The sequence below is a fragment of the Pelophylax lessonae genome (assembly GCF_965119305.1).
Source record: "Pelophylax lessonae genome assembly, chromosome: 8".
In the NCBI taxonomy this organism is placed as follows: Eukaryota; Metazoa; Chordata; class Amphibia; order Anura; family Ranidae; genus Pelophylax; species Pelophylax lessonae.
This window is the reverse complement of record NC_138775.1, coordinates 118262427-118275514: the sequence shown is the minus strand read 5'-3', so window position 1 is coordinate 118275514 and position 13088 is coordinate 118262427. Positions and strand designations below refer to the sequence as shown.

At 45.3% G+C, this 13088-nt stretch overlaps 1 protein-coding gene across 1 annotated transcript in view; it reads right to left on the bottom strand.

Annotated features, from left to right (window-relative positions):
* Positions 1–11965, bottom strand: part of IPPK (inositol-pentakisphosphate 2-kinase) — a 957415-nt gene extending 945450 nt beyond the window's left edge. The window contains exon 1 of the mRNA XM_082265219.1: positions 11830–11965. Within this exon, the coding sequence (XP_082121345.1) occupies positions 11830–11910 (81 nt within the window). The 5' untranslated portion in view covers positions 11911–11965. The remainder of the gene's footprint in view (positions 1–11829) is intronic.
* Positions 11966–13088: the final 1123 nt, after the last annotated feature.

Below are 13088 nucleotides of genomic sequence, written 5' to 3'. Positions count from 1 at the left end.
TTGATTAGTACCAGTGTGGGTATAACAGAACTGACTCTGGGAACCTTTGCGCTTTTCCGACTTAGCAGTCAGGGTACAGCCAAGTAACCCACAGAAATGTTACTAACACAGTGTAGTGCATTTCTAATTTTTATGGAAGAATATAGTATAATAGACACAACAACCCCAACTACCGCTGTGGAATATTTTTTTATTAAAAAATAAACATATAGCAAACCTAAACAGAAAAGACGAACAACAAATGTTGTGTATTTCTGATTAGCTACAATACATACATACATACATACATACATACATACATACATATATATATATATATATATATATATATATATATATATATATATATATATATATATATATATATATATATATATATATATATATATAGTGTATTTCAGAGACACAGCCAGCCCCGGCCAAAGTTCGCATCATGGCGATTTCCACTGAAAAATATAGCAAGCCGAAGGCAGACTAAAGGGCCATACACACTATAACATTTTCTGAAGACTATTTCCTTCAGATTTACCTTTTCTATGTAGTGCAAGGGCCTGCCAAATTGCATACAAATTGAAAGTGTTTAGGTTTGACCTCATATTATATGGTTTTGGTAAATCTAAAGGAAAAAATCTTCAGAAAATCTTATAGTGTGTATGGCCCATTAATATCAGCATAGTTTGGAGTCTATATACTCAAAACTTCCTCCACCAGAGGAGAATCCAGGTAGCTTCAAACGCTGGAAGTCTAAGGCTGCATTCACACTTGAGCGTAGCGTTTTTTACTGCGATTTTAACCGCGATTTTTTCAGGCGTTTTTCATTGACATCAAAAACGCTGGTAATCAGCCCAAAAAGAAGCTCATGTACTTTTTTCAGCTACAGGCGTTTTGCAAAACGCTCAGATGTGAACAGGGGCCATTTAAAAGAATGGGGTTTTGGAAGCGTTTCTTTTGAGCATTTTTGGAGCTGAAAACGCCCAGGTGTGAATGGAGCCTAAAGGCCCGTACACACGTACCGATTGTCGGCCGAAAATGTTTGGCCGCCGAACGATTGGCTGATTGTCGGCTTGTTAGTATGATGCCTCCGACAGCGCACATTCGGCCGAAAAGAATCTGTCATGCAAGCATTAAAATTTTTGTATGCCGACACCAGAGCGGCCGATTGTTCGCCAGTCAGTACAGAATTCGGCCGACAGACCGCAGATTTGCAAGAAACATGCTCAGAAAAGAAAAAACACAGGGAAAGTTAACCATCACATGACATCACTTTTGCAGTCGGCGGACAAAATTCTTGTGCAGTCTTTGCACTTTTCAACAGACACCGACAGCCCGGGGACAAAAGACGGCCGATCGTTCGGCCGACGATCGGTACGTGTGTACGGGGCTTAAGGTAGGGTATTGTATGAGTAGGTGTAATTATCCCACACACAGGTGGGAATCCAATTCTCCAAACATCTACGGTCTTAACGAGCACAGACCTGTAGATCATTTAACTCAGCCTCAGGGAGGTTTTGGAGACAATATTTGCTTGGAGACAGACACCTGAAGGACTATCCATTAAAATCCAGTTTAATACATGTAGCCGTTCTATAGAGGTTTTTGGCCCCCAAAACCTCAAACAGAGTTGAAGAAATGAATGCAGCTAATCCACCGCGGTGTGGGCGGTAGCCCAAACCCCCAGGTGTCTCCGTAAACTCTTCGGTTCCGTTTTTCCCCAGTGCAATTTTTTCATGCGACCTTCCCTGGTCCTCTTCTACTCAAAATCGCAGTGACCTTGTAGAGGTGCCTGCACTATTCTGATACACCCCCCAGTCTGAGACTGCAAGATTAGATTGAAATTGCCCAAAAAGGTGCATCAAAGTCGCACAACAAGTCGCATGACATTAGAGTTGCACTAGAGAAAAAGGTAGCCTTACGCACACCCAGTGTGTTGGAGTTTGTTAAATCTAGAAAATAACCAAAAGAGTACCCCCTTTTTCTGTGTCTCTTCCCCCAAGGCGGAGAGAATTTTGGATGCAGGCTCTTAATAGCAAGAAGCCTTAGCAACCCTTTTTGGAGACATGAGCTAGATCAGTCTAATTTGCTCAGTGGCAGAAGCAGCCTATAAAGACTCTGTGTCCAACAGATGTCCCCCCTTCACTAGAGTAACCCGGTTTAATGCAATGGGTTTCATATTGGGAGACTGGCTACTATAAAGTTAAACAACCACAGCATCTCGAATTTTAAAAAGGAAGCTGTGAACATGTAGATGGCTGAAGTTTTTTGGAGCATTTTCAGGTAAAAATAGCAGATAGTAGCAACCTCATTAGGGGAGCAGGTACTATAATCAGCCGAAGAACCACCTGGCTGTTATCAGGGATACTGCTGCTCAGCTTCCCAGGTAAAAGGAGATTGTTGCTGTTGTCTTTCCCCTTTTTTCACCGCCACAGGGCTATCCTTCTGAACACATGGAAGGAGGAATTCTTACATTAACCCTGAGGCCTTGTAACTAGCCAGTTTCCCATCTGGGAAATCTGCACGAGAAGATTAATGCCCCATACACACCTGCAGATTATCTGCAGACTTTTGTCTGCAGACTTACCTTTTCTATGTAGTGCAAGGGCCTGCCGGATTGCATACAAATTGAAAGTGTTTAGGTTTGACCTCACATTATATGGTTTTGGTAAGTCTGCAGACAAAAGTCTGCAGATAATCTGCACGTGTGTATGGGGCATAAGTCACAACCAAATCACTCTTACCACATAGTAAGTTGGCTACAGGCCCCGTGGCGTGGACGCATGGGACTACCGAGGATTCACCCTGGTAACCGTCCCCCACAACAGAAGAAAACGGCACTTACTTGGTTCCTTCTGGGTTTACCTGTAGCCACCTGAACCGATCTTCCCTCCTCCTTCCCGTGAAGCAAGTTGCGGCAGGCTTTTGTCTCTTTGGTAGTTTTCTGGTAACTAGGGCCAGGAGACCATTCAACTGGCCGTGGAACCAGTGTCTCCTCTGCAGTTGCTTACAGTTGCTTTCCCCTTCCGGGGAGCACTGTGCATGCTCCATCCATCCAGCTGAGAAGGAAACCAGGGTTCTGGTTTCAAGGTGAGGCTTGGAGCGTGCCTGCTTGGCGGACTTTTTGAAATCTTCACCACTCTCTCCCCTGCACTGATCTTTCAGAGGAAAACACAGAGGACACTTGCAGAGACAACAGGCTTCAGGCATGGAGGGTTCCTTCTGCTTAAGGTACCAACTGCCTGGGCTTTTGGCAACCTGTAAGGACCCTTTGGAAGGTGACAGGTAGGGAGGAACCTTCCAGCAGGCCGTCCATACCCGACTTACAGGGGTACCATCTGACATACACTGCCTTCAGGTAAGAGAAAAAAAAAAAAACAAATGTTCCGCTGTAGGTTGGAAACAATCTAACTGAGGGACAAGGGGAAGGGAGGGTGGGGCCTTTTAACAAGCTGCAATTGATTGTTTCCTGTAGGGGTGGAGCCTCTTATCTCTCACATGTTGCCGTCCTGGAAGGGGGAATGAGAAAACTTTTTTTTGCAAAGCGCAGCGCACTCTGAGGATGAGTTTGAATTAATTCGAGATTCTGGAATCTATACTCAAACAATGTTTTTTCATTTGATCGTTCCCATTTCCTCCAGGTACAGGCCTAGCGATGGGTACAGGTTGTGCCCCATCCTACGCCAATCTGTACCTGGGGGAATGCGGATGTGTGTTTCTTCATTTGGATGACCTTTTGCACTTTTCTCAACATTTTTCTTTTATAGCTACGCAATATAGAAGACATTTTCATCCTGTGGGACGGCTCTCAAGCCCTCCCGCAGCGGTGTTTTTCTGCTACGACTATAAAATGACTACAACCTGTTTTCCACGATGTCATACAGTCCCAAAACAATCACATTTTTGGATGTTTCCATAGAAGTTACCCCCGAGAGTTTGCTGGTGAGTGACCTCTACCGCAAACCCTCAGCTGGTAACACAAATCTACGAGCTGACGGTTTCCACCCTAAGCCCTTGATCTGCTCTATCCCCTACTCAGTTTCTCAGACTGCGCCGTAATTGCAGTGACAACAAATTCAGATTGGTAGCCCCCCCCCCCCCCCCCCAGCTTGGGGATCATTTATTGGATAGAAGATACTCCAAAACCTGTCTATGTAGGCCATTTAACAAAGCATTCAAATTATCAAGATCCTCATTACCTTTGAATAAACCCAGAGCCACTCCAACCGTAAAACAAACTGAGATTACTACATTTAATTCTCAACACGATACGTAAACATCTCCAATTTCTGGCACTTGCTCCAGGCCAACAAGGGAAAAAAAATAAATAAATCGCTCAACTCACCCCCCCCAAAACCAATGATTACTATTAGGAGGGCTCCTTTCCTAAAGGATAAACTTGTATCGAGTACATTCACTACCCCCACTTCTATGGCTGCAACCCAAATCAAAATCGGGGAACGCATCCCTGTGGGCAATGCCCATGGTGTCGTTTTTTGATGGACTCCAGCCAAAATACTCTACCTAACGGACAGAAGCACAAACCACATCATCACGTAAACTGCTTGACTTAATGAATTGCCCTTGTGGGGCTTTCTACATAGTAAAGACGAAGAGGGAGTTCTAGCGTAGGGTGAAAGAGCATATTTCGTCGGCAGAACTTGGACATATACACAACCATAGGTAGGCATATAGCCAATGTCCATAATTATCACATGTCCAACCTGACCTTCTGGGCACTAGAGACCACCAATTCTGATGGAAAGAAAGAGGGGGGGGGGGGGGAATTGGAAAAAAAGCCCTCCAACAGAAGGAGGCTCGCTGGATATACAAGTTGAAAGCCACATGCTCTCCAGGCCTGAATTAAATCTTAAGTTATAGACCCTTTTTGGAGGGTTTTGTTTCTGGACGTTTAGAACACCTTATGTAATTATTCACCAATCTAGGTTTTTTGCTATTTCTTTTTTGCATTTTATTAAAAAAATAAATAAATTTGCAGGGGATGGGTGTGCCCCCTTTGTGGCTCGCTGGGGGTTCTTCTGGTACTGGGGTCCTTCAGGATCCCAACCGGCACATGTAGCCCCTTCCTCTAGTTGGGGCTTGGTGGTGATGCTTCTGTGGTGGCGTCTCCTCCTTTCTAGCACCTATATTGGGTGCTGGATGCATGTGTCGGCACCTGCCTTTTCCCTTACAATTGCCCTTTCCCATAATGGCCGCCCACATCCTCCCACTTCCGCCTTTCGGACGGATGTGGGTTGTCTCGTCACTCTGGGCGGCGTTGTGCGCCGTGGATGGGCCTCTGGTTTCCAAGTCCCCGCCCTCTCCTCAGCGTCTGCTGGCGCTCCCGAGTGACGTTCTCGCGCGGCCCTGGACATGGCAGGGAAACCACCGCGGGGGACAATTGGGAGGTTTCTCTGTTACCAGGCAACTGATGGATGCTTTCCAACCCTAGCGCCCCCCCCCCAGGTATTGACTCTTCACACCTTGTGGGTGGCCCCTTTCCACCTACATATTCACATGTTAGACATGCACCCTTAAGGCCCGTACACACGTACCGATTGTCGGCCGTAAAGATTCGGCCGACGGCCGATTGTAGGCTTGTTAGTATGATGCTTCCGACAGCGCATTTTCGGCCGAACAGAATCTGTTGTGCAGGCTTTAAAATTTTTGTATGCCGACACCAGAACGGCCGATTGTTCGCCAGTCAGTACAGAATTCGGCCGACAGACAGCAGATTTGCAAGACTGGGCATGCTCAGAAAAGAAAAAAAAACACAGGGAAAGTTAACCATCACATGACATCACTTCTGCAGTCGGCTGTTGTTGGCCGACAAAATTTGTGTGCAGTCTTTTGCACTTTTCAACAGACACCGACAGCCCTGGACAAAAGACGGCCGATCGGTCGGCCGACGATCGGTACGTGTGTACGGGGCTTTACTCCCTTGCTGTCTAGGGAAGGAGTGCGTGCTGTGTGGTCTGTGGAGGTAACATTTTCTTCCCTCTTATTTGACCTGATCTTATAAGTCCTACCTTTCAGCTGAGGTTTAAAATACACGCCTTCCTTTTTTTGTTCCTGGGTTATCGTAGACCGTTTTATAGGAACAAACCAGTCCCTGTTCTGTCCCTCATATTGCTTCGTACCAGGGATCTCACAAACTGAGGCTTTTACTCTTAATACTCAACAGTCAGTCATTAAGCACCTGCTCCTCATTAAGGTAATCCCCTTTTTTTTACCTCATTTTTGCTTACTCCTCTTTTTATCCATTAGGACTACCATCCATCCTTGCCCTAGTCCTCCGGTCTGGGCCCTGTGGCCAGGTTTGTCCCCCTGCATATCATCTGCACACAGCCACTGCAAAAGAAAATGTATATTTTTTTTTTTTTAAAACAAGTACTTCCCCTCTATAAATTCCATCTTGATGTAAGAAGTTCCCTTGCAATGTGATTGTATGATGTGATAATTTTCTTTGGAGTGCTCTCCCATACTGTTTTTTTCATTGTATTTATATGTATTATTTACTATTTTTTTGTTCATTGCATACATAGATACGTTAAGAGCCGGTTCACACTGCCACGACCATAAAGTCGCCCCATGTCGGAGCGACTTTTTATCGTGACTTTACCGCAATTTGTGAATTATTTTGCAGGACTTATATGACAGACGACTTTGTGTTTGGCCAATCAGAATATGATGTGTTGTGGCCCAATTCCCCTTTTCAGTTTTTTTTTTACTCATTTCCTCATTGCCACGTATCAGTGTCCACCAGTGCCACTCACACAGACCAAGCAGAGATAATGGAATATATATTATATATATTCCATTATAGGCATGGCTGCAATGTGGGGAATGCCTGGCTAATCTCTTTCTTCTTCCTGGAATGTCTGATAACAAGTCGCGTCAATTAAGATAAGGAGGCGACTCCCATTGAAGTATATGGGACAGGTCGGATCACAGGTCGCCTCAAAAGTAGTACAGGACCCTTTTCTGAAGTCGGAGCAACTTCAGTAGTGACAATTAAGACGGCACTGATTGATTAACATTGCTTTTGTTATGTCAAGCTACCTGGGGCAACACAAGTTGCCTCACAAGTCGCGCTAGTGTGAATGGGCTCTGAGAAAAAAAAAAAAAAAATTCTGGCCAAATACACCCCCAGAAGAAGACATTAAGTTGAGAGCCCATTCACACTACCGCGACTTGTCAGGCGACTGGTCAGCCTGACAAGTCGCGGTCCATGCAGTGCTACGGGAACCGTTCTAATAGGAGTGACTCAAGTCGCTCCGACTTAGAAAATAGTTCCTGTACTACTTCGGGGCGACATCGGAGCGACTTGCATCGACATTCATTATATGAAGTCCGTGCATGAAAACGCATAGGGGTCTGGAGTCCTTTATCTGAGTTTTGTCCTACATATAATCGTCAATGTATTTACTTTCTGCACTTTGTGCATTTTAAATGTATATTGTGCTGTTAGCCTTTTGCCAATTGATTGTTATATATTGTCAAGTCTTTTTACTACTGTTTTCTACACTGTCTTTTTTACTCATGTTTAAAAATAAAGATTAGACTTTTTATAGTTCCATTTCCTGTTTTCTTACATATTACTGCACTTTTTTTCTTGGTATCACAATTTCCCTTTCCCCGTCTGCCAAATCCCTTTTGGGATTTAATTTTGTATATTTTCTAGCTTTTACCAGCATAGGAATCACCAATTCAGACACCCTTCTATCCTTTAGCACTTGGCTTTCAACAGCCAAGCCGTTAAAGCCATCGACCGTAAAGCAGGATTGAAGATCTCCTCTGAAAGAAGACTCCAAGGGACATCGGCAACCAGCCATACTAGTTCTTTATACCAGGACCTGCGAGACCAGTCCAGAGCCACTAGGATGACTGGAATCCCTTCTGCCTCGATTCTTGGCACAAGAGTTATTGGGTTAAATGCGTACACCAGACTATACTGACCCCAAGAAGCCACCAGAGCATCTGGAGTTGGCCAGAGGATCCAGAGACCTTGCTACAAACCTCTGCACCTTCCTGTTGAGACGAGAGGCCAACGAGTCCACATCGGGAGTCCCCCCACTGGAAACAGTCGATGGAACACCTCCTGATGGAGAGACCATTCTCCCTGATCCAACACCTGCCGACTGGAATATGCACAGCAGAGATGGCTGGAACAAACCGTTCAACCCACCTTAGAATGCCGGCTACTTCCCGGGCCGCTAGGACACTTTTGGTGCCCCCTTGATTGACATATGCCACGGCTGTGGCAGTGTCAGAATGAATCCTTACAGGGCGCCCTGCAGACAAACCGTCCCTTGGGTCAGGAATAGCCTTCACTCGAGTCCAAACCCCCTGAGCACAATCCATGACCAAGACACCTCCCCACCCTGACAGGCTGGCATTCATGGGGACCACCTTCCAGTACAGGGGGAGAAAGGATTTGCCCTGTTGGAGAGCGATTTGCCCTGTTAGAGAGCAGAGCCACCAGATCAGGGATCCCCTCATCCCCCGGCTCAACAGGATCAGATTGTCTAGAAACTGTGGGTTCTTGTTCCATTTGGCAAGAACCTCCTTTTGCAGAGATCTGGTATTGAACTGAGCAAACAGAACTGCCTCAAAGGTGGAGACCATCAAGCCCAGCACTTGCATACAAGTCCTGAGAGATGACCGCAGGCTGAACAGGAGCCGAATGACATCCTGCAACTTCTGGAGTTTCACCTCTGGAAGAAACACCTGGGCTGAGGCCATGTCTAGGCCCAGATAGTCCAGCTTGGTGGACGTGACCAGAACAGATTTTTGGAAATTCGGTTGCCATCTGAATTCTTGCAGAGTTCGCACTGAAATGTCCAGACTGTCTTAAGGCATTGAGACTCTGCTCGCAGAAGGAGGTCATCCAAGTACCCCAGTACCGCAATCCCCATTTGCCTTAGCAATGCTAACCCTGGGGCCAAAACTTTTGTTAACACCCGAGGAGCTGAGGCGAGACCAAAGGGTAACAAATTGATAGTGCTCCTCGCCCATGGCAAAGCAAAGGAAACGCTGATGTCCGACATATTTTGGGATATGAAGGTATGCGTCCTTGATATCAATAGAGGACAGGAAATTTCCCTGATGAAGGGATGCCACTATGCGATGTGAATGGACTCCATTCGAATTTTCTGAACCCGCACATATGTTTAAGGTGTTGAGGTCCAGAATTGTATAGACCTTGCCTTCCTTCCTGGGGACAGTAAACAGGTTTGAATAAAACCCCTGAAAGAGTTCAGATTCCAGAACTGGTACAATGACCCCCCGTGAAAGCAGATCCTGTACCGCCCCAAGGAGACCTTGTAGGCGATCTGGGGCCAAACGCAGGTTGGAAGGGAAGAACCTTGCCGGAGGCAAGGACCAGAAGTCGATCTTGTAACCGGACCGAATTAACTCATGGACCCATTTGTCTTGAATCAAGGAGGTCCATGGACCAGAAAGAAGCGAAGACGTCATACCACCCCCGATACGGGTGAGGGCGCCCCTTCAGGCAGAAGCTGGCTTTTCTGCAGTCCCAGAGGAACCTGCCCTCGACTTACCAGGGCCTCTTGGAGCCCCCTGCAAGGTTATGGGCAGATTTTGATCTCTGGTCCTTAGATCCCGAGGGACGAAAGGACCGCTTATGGGCCGGGAAGAAAGGGCCACGTTTGCAATGAGACTCTTTGCTCCTGGTAGTCTGCAGAAGCAGAGTACCCTTACCTCCAAGTAAAACATTTAATGATCTCTTCCGAAGAAAAGCTCAGAACAAGCAGTCTTCTACAGAAGGGAGATCAGTCAATACTTTCTTGGTGGCCTGGGCCGCAGAGCAGTACTTCAGCCATATAATGCGGCGAACATTCCCCGCTGTCAAGGACACCCTACAGGCTAAGGGGGGCGCATCCAGAGAAGCATCACAGATATACCGCAACCCCTGCACCAACTGGTCCGCCAGCTCTGCTAGGTCAGGAGGGGACTATCCTTCCAAATCCTGGTGCAGAAGCTTAGCCCATTCTGATAAGCTCTGGGAAACCAAGCTTAGGGCAAAAACCAGCCACAGAATGGAACTGGCTATAGGAAAAATCATATCGGACCAGCGATTCAGCTCTCTTGTCAAAAGGGTCCTTAAAGAACGGAGAGTCCTCCACTGGGAGAAGGGTGGCTTTATTCAACCTGGAAACCTGCGAGTCCAAGACAGGTGGTACTGTCAGTTACTTTAACAGGGACACTTCAAAGGATACCTTCTAGTGAAGTGTTTAGGGACGCCAACAGTGCATTTGGGGAGAACCCCACTGACTCACAACGTTGTCGAAATAGGCGGGAAAGGTTAACACATTTGCCGCTTTGGAGGCTCTATGGGTACCAAATTGCACGATCTTCTTTCTTCTGGTTTCTTAGACAACAGAGATGATCCAGGCAGTTCCAGATCCCGATCAGCTCTATAGTCAGCCAATGATCCCGCCGGCTGCAGTCCTGGGTTCCCAGGATTGGATCATACCAATCGTGGGATGATCCGAAGATTTTAAGGGCAGAGGAGAGATCTGGGTCTAACAGACCACAGATTTCTCAGTAAAAAGAACCGGTCACTGCCTATTGTTATCACAAGGAATGTTTACAATATTTGCTTGTGATAATAAGAGTGATATACTTTTTTTTTTTTTTTTTTAATATATATCCTCGTGGGCAAAGGCATACGCATGCATCAGTCCTGTGTCAGTATGTAAACAATAGCACCGCACATGTGAGGTATTACCATGAACATCAGATCAAGAGCAAAAATTCTAGCACTAGGCCCCTTTTGTAAATCGAAAGTGGTAACCTGTAAGGGCTTTTAAAACAGTGCCTATTGATTAAGAGAGTTTAAAGTGATATTAAAAAGGCAATTTTCTTTAAAACGTCATCCTTTCTTGCTCTGTGCAGCGGTTTTGCACAGAGCAACCCTGATGCAGGAAGGTAAAAAACCTTCAGCCTTTAGAACCACTTCAATATCTGCTTTAAGCTATTCTCTGCGAAGAAGGAAAGGTCCATCACCTCAGACTCAAGCACAAAACCGAGGACTCACTGAGTGGGTTAACATTATAAGGGAAATGCCCAGGGGGCAGGTCTTTAAAGCTTTTCCAGTGTGCAATCACCTGAAGGTACAAGCCTATACCCATGGTGTATTAATAATTTGTGTCATGTACGATCATAGTAAACAAATTTCAAAGTACTGATAAAAAACACTTTGTCTATAGTGCTACATCAGCTTTGAATCTTTTGGGAAAGGATTCAAACATCTATCGAGTTTATATTCATGCCCAAGCCCCTGCTGGTTAAAGCAGAGCTCCAGGCAAAAGGGGTGCCTGTCTCCTCCCCCTGAAGAGGGCTCGGGTGAGGACACCGCTGGGTGACAGGTCAGGTAAGTGGCCGAATATCAAAAGTCAGCAGTTACAGTATTTGTAGCTACTGACTGACTTTATTATTTTTTTTTGGGGGGGGGGGGGGGCTGGAGCTTCTCTTTAAATTACACCTGACTTGCTTACCTGTTTCAGCTAAAAAGAATACCAAAACTACAGTCTCTCTATCGGGGACACAAACTGCAATGAAAGTTAGGTAAGGTAGGAGCTTTTCTCAGGTTTTTAGGCCCCCTTACTGTGCAGATTAGCCCTCACTTCCAGTGACGTTAACAAAAATATTTCCCCAAGGTCCAAACAGCAGCATAAAGTTATCATAAGCCTCCTCAGCATACAGTATGTTCATGTAAATCACAGTGACCTCCCGACACATCATAAAAATACTGTACACACACAGATCTTGGTTCCATTTAAGGCCATGTACTGCAATCCGGTTTCCCTTTACCTGACTATGAGCAACAATCATGCTTTTGTTTCCCTCTCCGTGATACACCCATTCATTTTCGTCCATCTTCTCCGCTTCCATTACCAGCGTAAAGTCCGAAATTAGTTAGAACGACAAAGCCTTCAACAGTGAAAAGCGTAAGCCCACCATACGGGACCACAACGGCATAACACCCAAACGTGACTAAGGCGGAACTTTCGGCTGCAAGTCAGCCTCGTAACTACGTCAATTTGAGCCGCCCACATTACCACGCTACGCCTACTGCTATCCTTAAGAATGCTGTGATTGGACAGAGAGCAAAGGTAATGACCATAGAGCTTTGGCCAGAGCGGCAACGCAGAAAAGGAAGTGTTGTGTGTCATGTGGTGTTGTGTTGGCGGGGTGAATGATTTAGCTTTGCGGCGAAAGTTTTTATACGTAAGGAACATGTTTACCCTGGCGAAACGAATAAATGATGCATCATAAACTAAAATTTGCGTCGAAACGTATATTTCTTGATACGACCAACGCATCTATCAATAACGTTCACAACTCATACTCAACTTTAGAATGAGAAAAGCGACATCTTCGGTGAGGCGTTTCTTCTCACAGAAAAAAAGGTCAGCTAAGTCTACTTCAGATATAAAGTAGAACTAAAGGCAAATCTGTGTTCTATTTTTGGATTATAACCACTGGCGTTTTTGCCGTCTGTGACACTTCCCATCCCATAACCAAAACAGGAAGTGAAAAAAATGCCTCCAAGGGTGGGGGAAACTGTGGTTGTTCCTAGGGTCACCAAAACTGGTGTCCATTAGATTTTCATGTTCATGGGAAATTCTGGTATTTTATTTTACTTGCACTTTTTTGGCGATAAAGGTAAACAAGGAAAAAAGGGTGACTCTCTAACATGGGCACAGGCAGCAATGAAAAACAGACCAGTGTTCTAATCCTTCTCCAGTCTATCCAAAACGAAATTATGCAGTCAGCAGAAGCAATCTCCTAGCATGGGTGTTAGTGAGTTTTAAAAAAATTACCCTAGAATTGGTGTCAGAGTGATAATCGGCTATCCATCCATGGTGTCAGTGGGAGCTTAGTAACAGACAAGAGTAAAGAAAGCTTGCTCAAATGATTCCATAAGCTGGTCAACACTTCCAAGATGAAATAAAATCTAGTATTTTTTTTATTCTCTTTGAAGTATTATTTATTGTGTAACATCCCAATCAGTGCACATGGCTATTAGTTATAACACTTAGGATGTTTGCCACTTGTAATAATGCTTT